The sequence below is a fragment of the Pezoporus flaviventris genome, unplaced genomic scaffold (genome assembly GCF_033815535.1).
Source record: "Pezoporus flaviventris isolate CSIRO_AGI_PZ_B2104156 unplaced genomic scaffold, CSIRO_AGI_Pfla_v1 ptg000145l, whole genome shotgun sequence".
In the NCBI taxonomy this organism is placed as follows: Eukaryota; Metazoa; Chordata; class Aves; order Psittaciformes; family Psittacidae; genus Pezoporus; species Pezoporus flaviventris.
In genome coordinates this window covers 82,589-98,118 of record NW_026892693.1, presented here as the reverse complement: position 1 = coordinate 98,118, position 15,530 = coordinate 82,589, and the positions used below count along the sequence as shown (strand labels likewise).

Below are 15,530 nucleotides of genomic sequence, written 5' to 3'. Positions count from 1 at the left end.
ACGGGGTATCAGCAGGGTTGGATGTTAACAGGGTACCAGCAGGGTTGGATGTTAACGGGGGATCAGCAGGGCTGGATGTTAACAGGGTACCGGCAGGGTTGGATGTTAACGGGGGATCAGCAGGGCTGGATGTTAACAGGGTACCAGCAGGGCTGGATGTTAACGGGGGATCAGCAGGGTTGGATGTTAACGGGGGATCAGCAGGGTTGGATGTTAACGGGGGATCAGCAGGGTTGGATGTTAACGGGGGATCAGCAGGGTTGGATGTTAACGGGGTACCGGCAGGGTTGGACGTTAACCGGGTACCGGCAGGGTCTGGGATCGCAGAGCGGAGCCGTCCCGGCGCGGATCCCTCGGGAAGCGCTGGGACAGGCGCGGCTCCGCACTGCAAAACCCTTCCCATTCCCGTCCCCCCGCCCCGGCCCCACTGAGTCACGGCCACGGGGACCGAACCCCCCCCTCTTCCCCTCCCCTCCCCGACGGGACCCCCCTCACCCGGAGCCGGAGCGGAGCCGCCCGCCCGCCCCTACCCGGCAGCGCGGGGCAGCAGCGGGCCCCGCACTTCCTCTTCCCCAGGAAGGGCCCGGCCGTGGGGAGGGACCGGACCCGGAGGTGGGGGAAGCCCCCCCACAAGAGCGGGACCGGTCGGAGCCGGGAGCCCCGGGGGCACGGAACTAGGACCCGGGCCCCGCTGCGGAGCGGGGGAACCCTCCCTCGGGAAGGAGAGGGTTGGGAACAAGGCCGGGTGCAGGCAGGGGCGTCCCCTCCCACTGAGCCCGCCCCGTCCCGCGCCTCTTCCTCCCCTCCATCCCTAAGCCCCAGCACGAGGTGGGGGACCACAGAACCAACCGGGTTTAAAGGGCCTTTAAGGTCATCAGGGCCACCCCTAACCCATGGCCCCAAGAGCCACATCCACACATCCTCTAAGCACCCCCAGGGCCGGTGCCTGCAGCCCTGCCCTGGGCAGCCTGTTCCAATGCCTGAGCACCCTCTGGGGCAGGAATTGTTCCTCAGCTCCATCTAAACCTGCCCTGGGGCAGCTTGAGGCCGTTTCCTCTTGTCCCATCCCTTGTTCCTTGGGAGCAGAGCCCAGCCCCTCCTGGCTCCATCCTCCTCTCAGGCACTTGCAGGCAGCCATCAGGTCCCCCCTGAGCCTTCTCTTCTCCGCACTGAACCCCCCGGTCCCTCAGCCCTTCCCCATCACACTCGGGCTCCAGGCCCTGCTCCAGCAGTGATGCCCAGGACCCCTGGGAGGTCCTGATCCGCTCTATGTGGCCGAGAGGTTCCCCCCATTCCCTGCTCCAGCGCTGGGAATGAATGGAGGAAACCAGAGCTCTGGGTTAGGAAGGGGCTGGTGGCCCCAGTGCTGGGGGTGGGGGGGTGGCAGATCCCCCCCCAGACCCTTTATTGGGGAGCAGGGAGGCCCGGATGTCACCGGTACAGATAATCAGCCTGGATGTTGGCAGCGATCTCGGCCTCCCACTTGTCGCCGTTGTTGAGCAGCTTCTCCTTGTTGTAGAGCAGCTCCTCGTGGGTCTCCGTGGAGAACTCGAAGTTGGGACCCTGCCAGGGTGGGAGATCATGGAATGGGATGGGATGAAGGGAGCTTAAAGCTCCTCCAGGTCCAACCCCGACCCCTTCCACTGGAGCAGCTTGCTCCAAGCCCCTGTGTCCAACCTGCCCTTGAACACTGCCAGGGATGGGGCAGCCACAGCTTCTCTGGGCACCCTGTACCAGCACCTCAGCACCCTCCCAGGGAAGAGCTTCTGCCTAAGAGCTCAGCTCAGTCTCCCCTCGGGCAGGTTCAAGCCATTCCCCTTGGCCTGTCCCTACAGGCCCTTGCCCAAAGCCCCTCTCCAGGTTTCCTGCAGCCCCTTTAGGCACTGGAGCTGCTCCAAGGAGATGCTGGCTCTGATGCCCCCCAGCCCGACCCCCAGACCCCCGTCCTCACCTCCACGATGGCATCCACAGGACAGGCCTCCTGGCAGAACCCGCAGTAGATGCACTTGGTCATGTCAATGTCGTAGCGGGTGGTGCGGCGGCTGCCGTCAGCGCGGGGCTCGGCCTCGATGGTGATGGCCTGTGGTGGATGAGGGGGGCCCGGTGTCACCCCTGAAGGGGGACCCAGCGCCCCATGGGGAGGAGGAGGAGGAAGGCTGGACCTGTGCCGGGCAGATGGCCTCGCAGAGCTTGCAGGCGATGCACCTCTCCTCCCCGGAGGGGTAGCGGCGCAGAGCGTGCTCCCCCCGGAAGCGGGGGCTCAGGGGGCCCTTCTCAAAGGGGTAGTTGATGGTGGCTGGCTCCCGGAACAGGTAACTCAGGGTCATGGACAGGCCTGGGAGAGGAGGAGATGGGTTATGGCATGCACGGGGTGGGGGCTGGTGGCCCATGGTGGGGGGGGTGCATAGAGCTTCATGGAAACATCACTCAAGCATCATCTGGTCAGCCTGGAGAAGAGAAGGCTCCTGAAGGAGAGACCTTGGAGCAGCTCCAGTGCCTGAAGGGGCTGCAGGGAACCTGGAGAGGGGCTTGGACAAGGGCCTGTAGGGGATCTGGCTGATCTCTGGTGGGAATCTGTGTGACATGCACTTTCCTTTCATGTTTGGCTGTAGAAGGAGGTTCCCCACAACCCCCATGAAGGCTTTAACCTGTCAGAGGAGACTGAGCTGAGCTCTTAGGCAGAAGCTCTTCCCTGGGAGGGTGCTGAGGCGCTGGCACAGGGTGCCCAGAGAAGCTGTGGCTGCCCCATCCCTGGCAGTGTTCAAGGCCAGGTTGGACACAGGGGCTTGGAGCAAGCTGCTCCAGTGGAAGGGGTCGGGGTTGGAACTGAATGAGCTTCAAGGTCCCTTCATCCCAAACCATTCCATGCCTATGATTCCATTGGGCATCCACCCGGACCATCTCAAGGCTCCGTTTCAGAGCACTTCCTTGGGAAGCTTGGCTATGGCCAGCTCTCGATGCTGCTGTAGGAGAGCAGCTGAAGACGTGCTGCAGACACAACGTCCATCCCCAGCTGCCCTCAAAGGGGAGACGGAAACTTGGTTTCCATAGGGTCAATGCCTCCATGCAGCCTTCTCTCCTCCAGTGCCCCCAGCCTGGCTCCATCCAGGAGCTGCTCCAGCCCCTGAGCCTCCTCTGGATCTGCTCCCCAGTGCCGAGGCTCCGACAGTTCTGTTCCCTGCCGAGGCAGCTCCAGGCCTCACCTCGGATGAGCTCGGTCCAGAGCAGGGTCTGTGCCGCGCGGTCGGTGATGGAGCGCATGTCCATGGCTGGCTCCTGGATGTTGACGTACTCTGTGGGGAGAAGGGAGCTGTGCCCACCCCACGGAGGGGCTGCAGTGGGGCAGGGATGGGGCAGCCTGTCCCTTACTCACTGTAGCAGCTCCTAGGGGGGGTGGTCCCGAGCAGGCGCAGGTAGCCCAGAGGGGCTGTAGGGCCTGGGGGGGGGGGGGGGGGGGGGAAGAGACAAAGGTCAAGGGCAGTTGGTGGGGACAAGGGGGTTGATGGGGGGGTGATGGGGGTCCCGGTGTGGCCTCACCTGGGCGGGCAGCCCGGGACACCAAGCGCAGCGCAGCCATGTCCGGTCCTGCAGCCACAGAGGGGCCTGGCCTGGTGCTCACCACCGACTGTGACCCCCCCACCCCGACCCCAGTTCCCATAAGGGACCCACGGGTCCTCCCCCCGGCCCCCCCATAAGAGAACCAGGCTTATCCCCCCCCCCCCCCCGAGACCCAGAGTGCTTGTTCCCCTCCCACCCTCCCCATGGCACCCAGGGGTTCTCAGCCCCCATAAGGAACCAAGATATTCACACACACCCCCTCCAGCACCCAGGGCTCCCAGTACCCTCCCCTCAAGGGACCCAGGGGTCCTGCCCCCCCATAAGGGACTGGGGTACCCCACCACCCACCCCCAGGGGTCCTGACACCCCCCCAAAGGGACCCATGGGTCGTGGACCCCCCAACAAAGGACACAGGGGTCCTAACACCCCCCAGGCAACCCAGGGGTCTTCTCCCCATACAAGACAATAAGATACCCCCCCCCCAGAGGTCCCAACACCCGCCCTTAACGAACCCAGGCGTTCTGCCCCCCACCCAAGGGACTCAGGGCACTGTCACCCCCCCCAAACCCTCCCCAAGGGACACGGGGGTCCTGCTCCCCCCCCCATAAAGGACTCAGGCACTGTCACCCCACCCCCCCCCACCCCCTCCCAATGAACCCAAGGACCCCGACACCCACCCCAAAGGGACCCTGCGGTCTTTCCCCCCCCCCCCCCCCCCGCCACAGGTCCTGACTCCCTCCATGTTCTATAAAGGCCCCGGACGTGTGTCGTCGTCCCCCCCCCCCGTACCCCTTTAACGCCCCCATTCAGCCTCCCCTGCCCCACAGCACCACAAGGCCCAGCCGCCACCCCCCGCTGGGACCAGGCCCAAGGCCGTGTGTCCCCTGCCCTAAGAGGGTTCCGGGGCCTTCCATAGACCTCCATGGACCTCCATGGACCTCCATGGACCTCCATGGACCTCCATAGCCCTCCATGGACACCGGGGGGGCTCCATGAGCTCCCGGTCCCGGTGCCCCCCCGCTCACCTCCCGCAAGGACCCCGCCGTCCTGACCCCGGCCGCCCCCGGGCCGCACTGCGCAAGCGCGGAGCGGCGGCGAAGGACATTGGGCGGGGCTAAGCTCGCTTCCCATTGGCTGAGCCCCGCCGCTCAAAGGGAGGGGTAGGAGGAGGGAGCCGTGGATTGGGCTGCGAGGCGGCTGGGGGGAAGCGGTGATTGGTTGTGGGGGGTGAGGAGGGGCGGGGCTAAGCCTGGGGCGGGGCTTGATGGCGGCGGCGGTGGCGGTGGGTGCCGGGGTCGCGGGTTCGATACCGGGGACCGGAGGTCCGGGGGAGGGCACCGAGCGCTGCCCCGCTGCAGCCCTTGGAGGGGGGTCGGGGGCACCGGTACCCCCGGGACCGGCCCTAGGGTGGCGGTGGAGCCCCCGGCAGGGTCCCGATGCCCCCAGTGCAAGGACCCGGAGGTGCTGCGCAGGGGAGCCACGAGGATGCTCGGGGGCTGGAGCAGCTCCTGGATGGAGCCAGGATGGGACCATTGGGGTGCGTGGAGAGCTCAGAGCAGCTTCAGTGTCTGAAGGGGGCTACAGGGATGCTGGAGAGGGCTCTGCATCAGGGACGGGAGTGATGGGACAAGGGGTGATGGGTTCAGGCTGAAACAGGGGGGATCAGATTGGATGTAAGGCAGGAATTCGTCACTGTGAGGGTGCTGAGGCGCTGGCACAGGGTGCCCAGAGAAGCTGTGGCTGCCCCATCCCAACACTGCCTTCATCCCATCCCAGCCCATGCCATGGTTCCATGATCCCAGCATCAGCGCAGGGCTGGGCTTTGGCTTCAGGCTCAGAACCGCTCCGATAACAGACTTTGTCACTGGGTGGTGCTCAGCAGCACTGAGCCCTGATCGAGGAGGTTCCAGCCCCTCCTGCTCTGCCAGGGAGGTGGGAGCAGAGACAGGAACCTGCCCTGAGCTATGCCAAGGGATATTCCATACTGGATACTCCATACATGCCATGCCCAGGGTAGAAATGGGGGCCGGGGATTGGCTGGGAGCTGCTCGGGTGCTGTGCATCCCTTGCTGTGTTTCCCCATTCCCTTTTATCCCTCTATTTACCGTGCTCCTTCACTAACCTGTTCTCTCATCCCTTGGTTTTCCCATTCTCCTTCCCATCCCACCATTGGGAAGGGAGTGCTTGGATCGGACTTAAACCTCCCTGCAGGATGGGACCTGAGGGTGCTGCTGCTGCTGCTGCCAGCCCAGCTCTGCAGGAGGACAGGACCCAGCTCCTGGCTGCAGATGGAGGTGGTGGACACTGAGGATGCGCCTGAAGATCCCTCCCCTCCCAGATGCTGGGGTTATCCCATTGCATCTCCAGCAGCACCCGGGCCATATTCTGCCCGTCACAGGGGTTCTTGTGCTCTGCTGGGCATGCTGGCACCGTGATGCTCCCCATAGAGGTGCTGCCCCATGGCAGCATGAGCCCAACATGGTCAAAACCACGCCAGGAATCAATATCGGGCTCACAGGGGCAGCCCCATGGCTCTGCTGGTGCCGTGGAAAGGATGGGATGGGACAGGAGCATCCCTCTGGGATGTAGGGATAAAGAAACCCCTTTAGGTCCGGTCTTCCAGTGCCTAAAGGGGCTGCAGGAAACCTGGAGAGGGGCTTGGGACAAGGGCCTGTAGGCACAGGCCAAGGGGAATGGCTTGAACCTGCCCAATCCATGCGAGACAGGGGGCAAAGGGGACTGGGATGAGCCCAGCTCCAGGCTTTGGGAGCAGAACGTTGCTGTGGACCTTCCCAAAGGGTGAACTGGCAAAGGGCATCACCCAGAGCCCTCCTGCCCCTCTGCCACGGCCGGCAGTGATGGAAACGGGGACCTGTGGGACCCCTCCAGTCCCTCCTGCAACCCCGCCAGCTCCCAGTGCACCCTCCCAGTTCTTCCCTCTTCCTGACCCCCATCTCCATCCCATAGGCTGATGGAGTGGGATAGGATAGGATGGAATGGGATAGGATGGAATGGGATGAGATGGGATGGAATGAGTTTTAATGGGATCAGATGGAATGGGATGGGATGGGGTGGAACGGGACAGGATGGAATGGGATTGAATGGAATGGGATGGGATTGAATGGGATGGGATGGGATGGGATGGGATGGGATGGGATGGGAGCACACAGGCCTCACCGGATGGAAGGCAACACCTTTCATGGCCCATGGGCACCAGTCCCAGCATGGAGGGAGGAGACTGGATAGGGGATGCTCAGAGCAGGGTGCAGGAGCCCTTGTGCTTCACCCCGGAGGCAGCGCAGACGATGCCCAACCTGTGCTGGCTGTAGGGGGGGTAGCGCAGGGCGTTGAGGGCCTCCAGGCCCATGTTGCGGTGCAGGCACCCGCGCTGGTGGCTGAAGGTGTCGAAGGTGAACTTGCCGTGGTACTTGCCCAGCCCGCTGCAGCCTGGAACACAGAGCACAGGGCTCCAGGCGGCTGGATGGGGGCATCCTTCATCCCGTCCCCTTCACCACCAGCTGGTACAAGACCCTCTGTGAGGGTGCTGAGGCGCTGGCACAGGGTGCCCAGAGAAGCTGTGGCTGCCCCATCCCTGGCAGTGTTCAAGGCCAGGTTGGACACAGGGGCTTGGAGCAAGCTGCTCCGGTGGAAGGGGTCGGGGTTGGAATGGGATGGGATGAGCTTTAAGGTCCCTTCCAGCCCAAACCACTTTGGGATTCTATGATACTTAAGCTCCCCTCTCGGGGCAGCCGGTGATGGAGACTTGTGCCTGGCACCACGTCTTCATCCAGCTGCTTTCTAACACCAGCATCGTGGGGAGCGCTGGCCGTGGCCGAGCTTCCCGAGGGAGTGATTTGAAGAGGACCATGGAGGTGGTCTACATGGATGCCCAAGTGGAATCATGGAATGGGTTGGGTTGGAAGGGAGCTTCAAGCCCGTCCAGCTCCAACCCCCTGCCACGGGCAGGGACCCCTTCCACTGGAGCAGCTTGCTCCAAGCCCCTGTGTCCAACCTGGCCTTGAGCAGTGCCAGGGATGCTCTGAGGCTCAGCCCGCAGCGAGCAGGGATGGACGGGGTTTGCACCTACCGATGCCACCGAAGGGCAGCGAGGTCAGGATCATGTGCATGAGGGTGTCGTTGCTGCAGAAGCCACCGCTGCTCGTGCGCTCCAGGACCTGGGCCACCACCTGGGAGGGGAGCAGAGGAGGTGGAGGTGAGGCTCGGAGCCTGCTTCCAGCCCCAACCCTTCCCCACCACCCGGCCTGGCTGCTCCGAACCAAAGCTTTGCAGGAGGAGCCTGCTTTAACACCATAGAATCCACCAGGTTGGACAAGGGGCAGCAGGTCCGACCTGCACGCATGGGGCGAGCACAGCCCCTGGGCCATACCTTGTCATCAGAGGAGAAGACATAGACGGCCAGCGGCCGCTCGCGGCTGTTGATGAAGTCAATGGCTTCATCCACACCGGCCACGCCGACGATGGGCAGGATGGGGCCGAGGATGATCTCCTGCATGACGGGATCCGAGGGCTGCACGTCCGCCAGGACGGTCGGAGCTGCGGAGGAACCACCCCAAGGCAGCAGAGGTTGGAGGGGACGCCTTGCTCCTCTCCCAAACCCCATCGCTCCTCTGCGGAAGGCCGACGCGTCCAGCTCCAGGACTCCCATGGGAGCCTTCCCGGAGTGTCCCCTCCGTCCATCACTGACGGGACCCTCCCCAGGACCCAAGCACACGGGTGCAGACGGAGCCCTCACCGATGTACCGCTCCTCCTCCTCCGCCTGCCCGCCGATGGCCACCCTCCCGCTGCGCAGCAGCGCCCGCAGCCGCTGGAATTCCTTCTCGTCCACGATGCGCCCGAAGTCGGGCGATTCCCGAGGGTTGGAGCCATAGAACTCGGTGATGGCCTCGCGCAGGGCGGGCAGCAGCTTCTCCTGCAGCTCCAGGGTGCAGAGCACGTAGTCGGGGGCCACGCAGGTCTGCCCCGCGTTGAAGAAGCGGCCCCAGGCCACCCGCCGGGCCACGCTGCGCACGTCGCACGGCTCCGACACGTAACAGGGGTTCTTGCCCCCCAGCTCCAGCGTCACCGGGGTGAGGTGCTGGGCAGCGGCTGCCATCACCACCCTCCCCACGGAGGGGCTGCCTGCGGGCAGGGATTGAGGTGGGAGCCCAGCATGGGCACAAACCCAGCGTCCCCAAGCCGTGTCCTCAGTGCCGTGGGTTAGGGGTGGCCTTGGCAGTGCTGGGGTAAGCTTGGACGTGGTGGTCTCAAAGGTCTTTTCCAGCCCGGTGGGTTCCGTGGTTCTGTGCTACAGCCCAAGCCATGGCCTTCACTTCCTTGGGAAGGGATGAGCCCAAGGTCCTTTCCAACCCAAACCATTCGATGAGGAGCCGGGAGGGCCGTATCGAGCCCCACTCCTGTCCTGCACCCACCTCGGTGGATGCTGAGCCCTCACCTCCATCCCCACCGTGGCATCCCCCCAGTTCAACCATTACGAACCCCAGTTATGGCTATGAGATGCTCGGACATCCTGACACCACATCCCCAACACAATGAGCCCTATCTTCACAGCGGACCTGTAAGGGGATGCTGCCCAGCAACTCAGATGGATGGGAAAGGTGAGGACCAGCAAGGGGTTCAGTGGGAACTCCATCCCACGTTGCACCAACCCCACAGCAGGCTCTGCTCTGGACATACCAGTGAAGAAGATGTAGTCAAACTTGTTCTCCAGCAGCCTGCTGGTCTCCTGAGCACCAGCGGTCACCACGGCAAAGCAGTCCTGCAGCGCAAGAGGAAGGGTCCCCCACGGTCAGCATCACCCATGTCTGCTGTGTCCCCATCCCCACCAACAGCATCCCAGGCACGTGGACACCAGAGGAAGGAGGTACAGCAGCACCTCAGAGCAGCGCTGGTGAGGGCAAGGCAGGGTTGGGAACACCATGGCCGAGGGGCAGGGATGGGGATAAGGGCAGGAACTGCTCCTTACTCTATCCAGGTAACCGGGCAGCACCTCAACCATGAGTTTCTCAACATTCTTGGTCATCTCGGAGGGCTTGAGGACAACACAGTTACCTGGGAGGAGATGGAGAGGACATCACTGCAGTGACCGGGTGCCAACCAGCCCTTGGGGACCCCAGCCTGGATGCTCAGCTCACCAGCAGCGACGGCCCCAATGAGAGGCCCCAGGAGGAAGCTGACGGGGCAGCACCACGGCCCCATGATGAGCACCACGCCATAGGGCTCCTTGCGGATGAAGGCAGAGTCCAGCCGCGTGGCCTGGGGGACAGCCACCCCGTGAGGGCCCCATCTCCTCGCTGCGGGCCCCTGTCCCCGCGCCCCATTGCACCCAGCTCTGCGCAGGGCGCGGGTCCTGGCCCCATCCTCGCCCTGCTCTCACCAGGTTCCTCTCCACGGGCTCGTCCTTCATCCACTGGCTCAGGTTGTTCAGGGTCGCGTGCAGCTCGTTCTTGCACAGGAGGATCTCGGCCAGTTCGGCTTCGAAGGGGGGCTGAGGACAAGGAGCCATTATCCCTATATAGACCTTATCCCCATATATACCTTATCCCTATATACATACCTTATCCCTATATAGACCGTATCCCTATATACATACCTTATCCCTATATATACACCTTATCCCTATATGCACCTTATCCCTATATACACCTTATCCCTGTATACACTTTATCCCTATACATAATTTTTCCCTACATACACCTTATCCCTATATATATACCTTATCCCTATATAGACCTTATCCCTATATACACCTTATTCCTATATACACTTTATCCCTATATACACCTTATCCCTATATACACCTTATCCCTATAAACACCTTATCCCTATACATACTTTTTCCCTATATACACCTTATCCCTATATATATACCTTATCCCTATATAGACTTTATCCCTATAAACACTTTAACCCTATATAGACCTTATCCCTATATACACTTTAACCCTATATAGACCTTATCCCTATATACACCTTACCCCTATATATACCTTTTCCCTATATACACCTTATCCCTATATAGACCTTATCCCTATATACACCTTATCCCTATATACACATTAACCCTATATAGACCTTATCCTTATATACACCTTACTCCTATATATACTTTTTCCCTATATACACCTTATCCCTATATATATACCTAATCCCTATATAGACCTTATCCCTATATAGACCTTATCCCCATATACACGTTAACCCTATATAGACCTTATCCCTATATACACCTTATCCCTATATATGTACCTTATCCCTATATAGACCTTATCCTCATATACACTTTAACCCTATATAGACCTTATCCCTATATACACCTTATCCCTATATATACCTTTTCCCTATATACACCTTATCCCTATATACACCTTATCCCTATATATATACCTTATCCCTATATACACCTTATCCCTAAATAGTCCTTATCCCTATATACACCTTATCCATATACAGACCTTATCCCTATATACACCTTAACCCTATATAGACCTTATCCCTATATAGACCTTATATAGACCTTACCCCCTTATCCCCCCCATATATACTTTTTCCCTATATACACCGTATCCCCATATATACCTTATCCCTATATACACATTATCCCCATATATACCTTATCCCTACATACACCTTTTCCCTATATACGCCTTATCCCCATATACACCTTACCCGTATATACGCCTTATCCCTATATACACATGATCCCTATATACACATGATCCCTATATACACATGATCCCTATATACACCCCTGAAGGCTCAAACCAGCCGGTCCCGAGGGATACCCACCACCCAGGAGGCACGACTTGGGAGGAAACGGGGTGGCAAAGGGAATAGCCAGCTTTTGGGGCCTGTTCCGTAGGCGTTTGGGCAGAGGGAGCTGAGGAAGCCCGGAGAAGATCCACAGCTGAGGCTGCAGGAGGGAGCGCAGGAAGCAAAGGACGCCTGCGCAAGGGATGCTCATGGAATCGTGGACTGGTTTGGGGTGGAAGGGGCCTCAAAGCTCACCCAGCTCCAACCCCTGCCTTGTGGAGGGGGAGCCTGCAGGAAGGAGGAGCTGGGGAGCAGAGCAGGACCATGGCTCAGCATCAGGAGGAGGGAGGTGGAAGAAGCAGGGCGGCTACTCCGGGGGGGAGGCAGCAGGAGGGGAACAGCACGGTGGTGCCTCTTCCAAGGAAAAGGGAACCTGGGGCCGAGGGGGAAGCACTGCGGCTGATGTGAAGGGCATCCATCACCACTGGTGACATCCATCACCACTGGTGACATCCATCACCACTGCACTGACATCCATCACCACTGCTGACATCCATCACCACTGCTGACATCCATCACCACTGCTGACATCCATCACCACTGCACTGACATCCATCACCACTGCTGACATCCATCACCACTGCTGACATCCATCACCACTGCAGTGACATCCATCACCACTGCTGACATCCATCACCACTGGTGACATCCATCACCACTGCTGACATCCATCACCACTGGTGACATCCATCACCACTGGTGACATCCATCACCCCTGCTGACATCCATCACCACTGCTGACATCCATCACCACTGGTGACATCCATCACCCCTGCTGACATCCATCACCCCTGCTGACATCCATCACCACTGCTGACATCCATCACCACTGCAGTGACATCCATCACCACTGCTGACATCCATCACCACTGGTGACATCCATCACCCCTGCTGACATCCATCACCACTGCTGACATCCATCACCACTGGTGACATCCATCACCCCTGCTGACATCCATCACCCCTGCTGACATCCATCACCCCTGCTGACATCCATCACCACTGCTGACATCCATCACCACTGGTGACATCCATCACCACTGCTGACATCCATCACCACTGCTGACATCCATCACCACTGCTGACATCCATCACCACTGCTGACATCCATCACCACTGGTGACATCCATCACCACTGCTGACATCCATCACCACTGCACTGACATCCATCACCACTGCTGACATCCATCAGCACTGCAGTGACATCCATCACCACTGCTGACATCCATCAGCACTGCAGTGACATCCATCACCACTGCTGACATCCATCACCACTGCTGACATCCATCACCACTGCTGACATCCATCACCATTGCTGACATCCATCACCCCTGCAGTGACATCCATCACCACTGCTGACATCCATCACCACTGCTGACATCCATCACCCCTGCAGTGACATCCATCACCACTGCTGACATCCATCACCACTGCTGACATCCATCACCCCTGCAGTGACATCCATCACCACTGCTGACATCCATCACCACTGCTGACATCCATCACCACTGCAGTGACATCCATCAGCACTGCTGACATCCATCACCACTGGTGACATCCATCACCACTGCACTGACATCCATCACCACTGCTGACATCCATCACCACTGCTGACATCCATCACCACTGCACTGACATCCATCAGCACTGCTGACATCCATCACCACTGCTGACATCCATCACCACTGCAGTGACATCCATCACCACTGCTGACATCCATCACCACTGGTGACATCCATCACCACTGCTGACATCCATCACCACTGCTGACATCCATCACCACTGCAGGTGGATGGGGCAGGCGATGCCAACCAAGCCAAGGCAGAGCCCACACGGGGCTTTCCAAGGGGAAGCAGAGCGGAGGCGCCCGGGAGCTCACGGCAGGGTGCAAAGAAGAGGAAGCAGAGCCCAGCGGCCCGGGAGCCTGCAGGGGGCATCCAATGGTGCCCAGGAAGGAACGGGGTGGAGGAGCACAGGCAGGGGGATGCTCCCGCCAGACCCACAGGGGCTTGGGCATGAAGGGAGCTTAAAGCTCCTCCAGCTCCAACCCCTGCGTGCGCCCGGACACCTTCCACCGGAGCAGGATGCTCCAAGCCCCATCCCACCCCCTGCCCGCCCGCAGCCCCGCGGCACCTCCAGCCTCTGGTCCCCCATTCCCGGCTCCCCCCTTCCCCTCACCTTGCCCACGTCCAGGGCCGTGGCCTCCAGGATCTCCTGCTTCTTGTCCTCCAGGAAGCGGCCCAGGGCCTCCAGCTGCGCCACCCGGTACTCCATGGGCCGCGTCTTCCCCGAGAGCCAGGCTGCCCGCAGCAGGGCCACCAGCCCCGCATAGGGGTTCCCGCTGCACGCACGGGGCTGTCAGAGGGACCCCGAGCCCATCGCAGCCCCATGTGTCGTCCCCCCACAGCGCCCCAAACGGGAGCCCCACAGACCCCAGGGATGGGGCAGGGAGTCCCCCCTGTGCCCCCTCCATGGCACTGATCCCAGCGTTCCCTTCTCTCATCCCTTGGTCCATGGACCCCAAACCTGTCCCCCAGCACCCTTCATCAGCACCCAGCTCCTCATCACCCCAACCCAGCACCAAACAGCACCCCGGGGTGAGGGCAGAGCACCCAGACCCCTCCCACTCCCATTCATCCCAGCCTCACGCTCTCCCATCACCATCCATGCTCCCCTTCCCATCACCACCCTCATCCTCCTCAGGAACATTCCCAGCCCCGGGAGCTGCTGGGATGGGGTGGCCCCTGGACCCCAAACCTGTCCCCCAGCACCCTTCATCAGCACCCAGCTCCGCATCACCCCACAGCAGCACCAAACAGCACCCTGGGGTGATGGCAGAGCACCAAGCACCGTCAGCCTCCCCTCCATGCCAGCCTCATTCTCTTACCTCACGCCATTGCCATCGATGCTCCCCTTCCCATCACCACCATCCTCATCCTCAGGAGCATTCCCAGTGCCACTGCCCGGGAGCTGCTGGGTGCCAGGCTCTGGGAAGATGCTCCTGGTTTCCATGATCCCAAGGGAGCAGGACGGGGCTGGAGCTTCACAGCGAAGGATTCCAAGGGATGGAAAGCACAAGCTCCCCACCGCAGGTAACTAACGGGGTGCTCTGCCCGGAGGAGGGGTGCCAGGACCCTGCTGAGGTGTGGGGCAGGCTGGCTGCTGCCTTGGGGGCTGGTACAGCCTGCGGAGAGAGGCTGCCCGCTTCCTCCTCTGCCCCACCGCACCTCAGCGCTGGCTCCGCTCCAGCCCCAAGCACTTGGCATGCAAACCGTGCCCCCAGATCCATCCCTGGAGCACCCCGACAGCAGCCACCACAGTGGGTATGGGATGGTCGTGGAGCCATGGAGTCAGCCACGTTGGGAAAGAGCTTTAGGATCATCCAGTCCAACCACTGCCCAGCGCTGCCAAGGCCACCACTGACCCATGGCCCCAAGAGCCACATCCACACATCCTCTAAGCACCCCCAGGGCCGGTGCCTGCAGCCCTGCCCTGGGCAGCCTGTTCCAATGCCTGAGCACCCTCTGGGGCAGGAATTGTTCCTCAGCTCCATCTAAACCTGCCCTGGTGCAGCTTGAGGCCGTTTCCTCTTGTCCCATCCCTTGTTCCTTGGGAGCAGAGCCCAGCCCCTCCTGGCTCCATCCTCCTCTCAGGCACTTGGAGGCAGCCATCAGGTCCCCCCTGAGCCTTCTCTTCTCCACACTGAACCCCCCAGCTCCCTCAGCCCTTCCCCATCACACTTGGGCTCCAGGCCCTGCTCCAGCTCCGTTCCCTTCTCTGGCCCCGCTCCAGCACCTCAAGGTCTCTCTTGCAGTGAGGGGCCCAGAGCTGAGCACAGGATTCGAGGTGCAGCCTCCCCAGTGCCCAGCACAGGGGCTGATGGAGCTCAGCAGGGTGCGATGCTGTGCCTGCGGGTGTCTGTGTGATGGATGGGGACACTGGGGCTCTGAGCACCCATCTCTGGGGCTCAGCTGATGGATTCCTGCCCCAAAGCTGGGTGATGAAGCAAGGGGAGGCCAGGCAGCAGAGCTCAATGCAAAGTCTTTACTACAGGCAAGGTAAAGACTTGCCTTTACTACAGGCAAGGTTACACAGAGCAGGAAAGCAGCAGCCAGCCCTGAGAGAAGGCAGAGAGAGGTTG

At 60.8% G+C, this 15,530-nt stretch overlaps 2 protein-coding genes across 3 annotated transcripts; both read right to left on the bottom strand.

Annotated features, from left to right (window-relative positions):
- Positions 1-1,334: 1,334 nt before the first annotated feature.
- On the bottom strand, positions 1,335-4,667 carry NDUFS8 (NADH:ubiquinone oxidoreductase core subunit S8). 2 transcript variants are annotated; one of them, XM_061479307.1, is made up of 7 exons: positions 4,584-4,667; positions 3,538-3,585; positions 3,374-3,436; positions 3,204-3,293; positions 2,163-2,335; positions 1,952-2,080; positions 1,335-1,563 (listed from the first exon to the last, which is right to left on the bottom strand). In XM_061479307.1, exons 2-7 carry the CDS (start codon positions 3,575-3,577, stop codon positions 1,432-1,434), a joined length of 627 nt encoding a protein of 208 aa, XP_061335291.1. In that variant the 5' UTR covers positions 3,578-3,585; positions 4,584-4,667; the 3' UTR covers positions 1,335-1,431. The 2 variants fall into 2 exon arrangements, with proteins under 2 accessions (XP_061335291.1, XP_061335292.1); XM_061479308.1 differs by having other exon boundaries at positions 3,538-3,608; positions 4,584-4,619.
- Positions 4,668-6,786: 2,119 nt separating this feature from the next.
- LOC133282862 (aldehyde dehydrogenase family 3 member B1-like) lies at positions 6,787-14,491 on the bottom strand. The gene is made up of 10 exons (XM_061479207.1): positions 14,277-14,491; positions 13,568-13,730; positions 9,954-10,064; positions 9,712-9,832; positions 9,543-9,628; positions 9,254-9,335; positions 8,312-8,698; positions 7,946-8,112; positions 7,646-7,745; positions 6,787-7,005 (listed from the first exon to the last, which is right to left on the bottom strand). Exons 1-10 carry the CDS (start codon positions 14,399-14,401, stop codon positions 6,812-6,814), a joined length of 1,536 nt encoding a protein of 511 aa, XP_061335191.1. The 5' UTR covers positions 14,402-14,491; the 3' UTR covers positions 6,787-6,811.
- Positions 14,492-15,530: the final 1,039 nt, after the last annotated feature.

What these genes read in the sequence shown, in the direction of transcription:
- NDUFS8 (XM_061479307.1), bottom strand. Translation starts at nt 3,577, where the DNA reads ATGGCTGCGCTGCGCTTGGTGTCCCGGGCTGCCCGCCCAG. An exon ending in GTCCCGGGCTGCCCGCCCAG is followed by an intron (nt 3,437 to 3,537) that starts GTGAGGCCACAC and finishes CCCCCCCCCCAG; the next exon opens with GCCCTACAGCCCCTCTGGGC. An exon ending in AGGCCATCTGCCCGGCACAG is followed by an intron (nt 2,081 to 2,162) that starts GTCCAGCCTTCC and finishes CATCCACCACAG; the next exon opens with GCCATCACCATCGAGGCCGA.
- LOC133282862 (XM_061479207.1), bottom strand. Translation starts at nt 14,401, where the DNA reads ATGGAAACCAGGAGCATCTTCCCAGAGCCTGGCACCCAGCAGCTCCCG. An exon ending in GGAGGAGGAGCGGTACATCG is followed by an intron (nt 8,113 to 8,311) that starts GTGAGGGCTCCG and finishes GTTCCTCCGCAG; the next exon opens with CTCCGACCGTCCTGGCGGAC. An exon ending in GCTGCCCTTCGGTGGCATCG is followed by an intron (nt 7,006 to 7,645) that starts GTAGGTGCAAAC and finishes TCTGTGTTCCAG; the next exon opens with GCTGCAGCGGGCTGGGCAAG.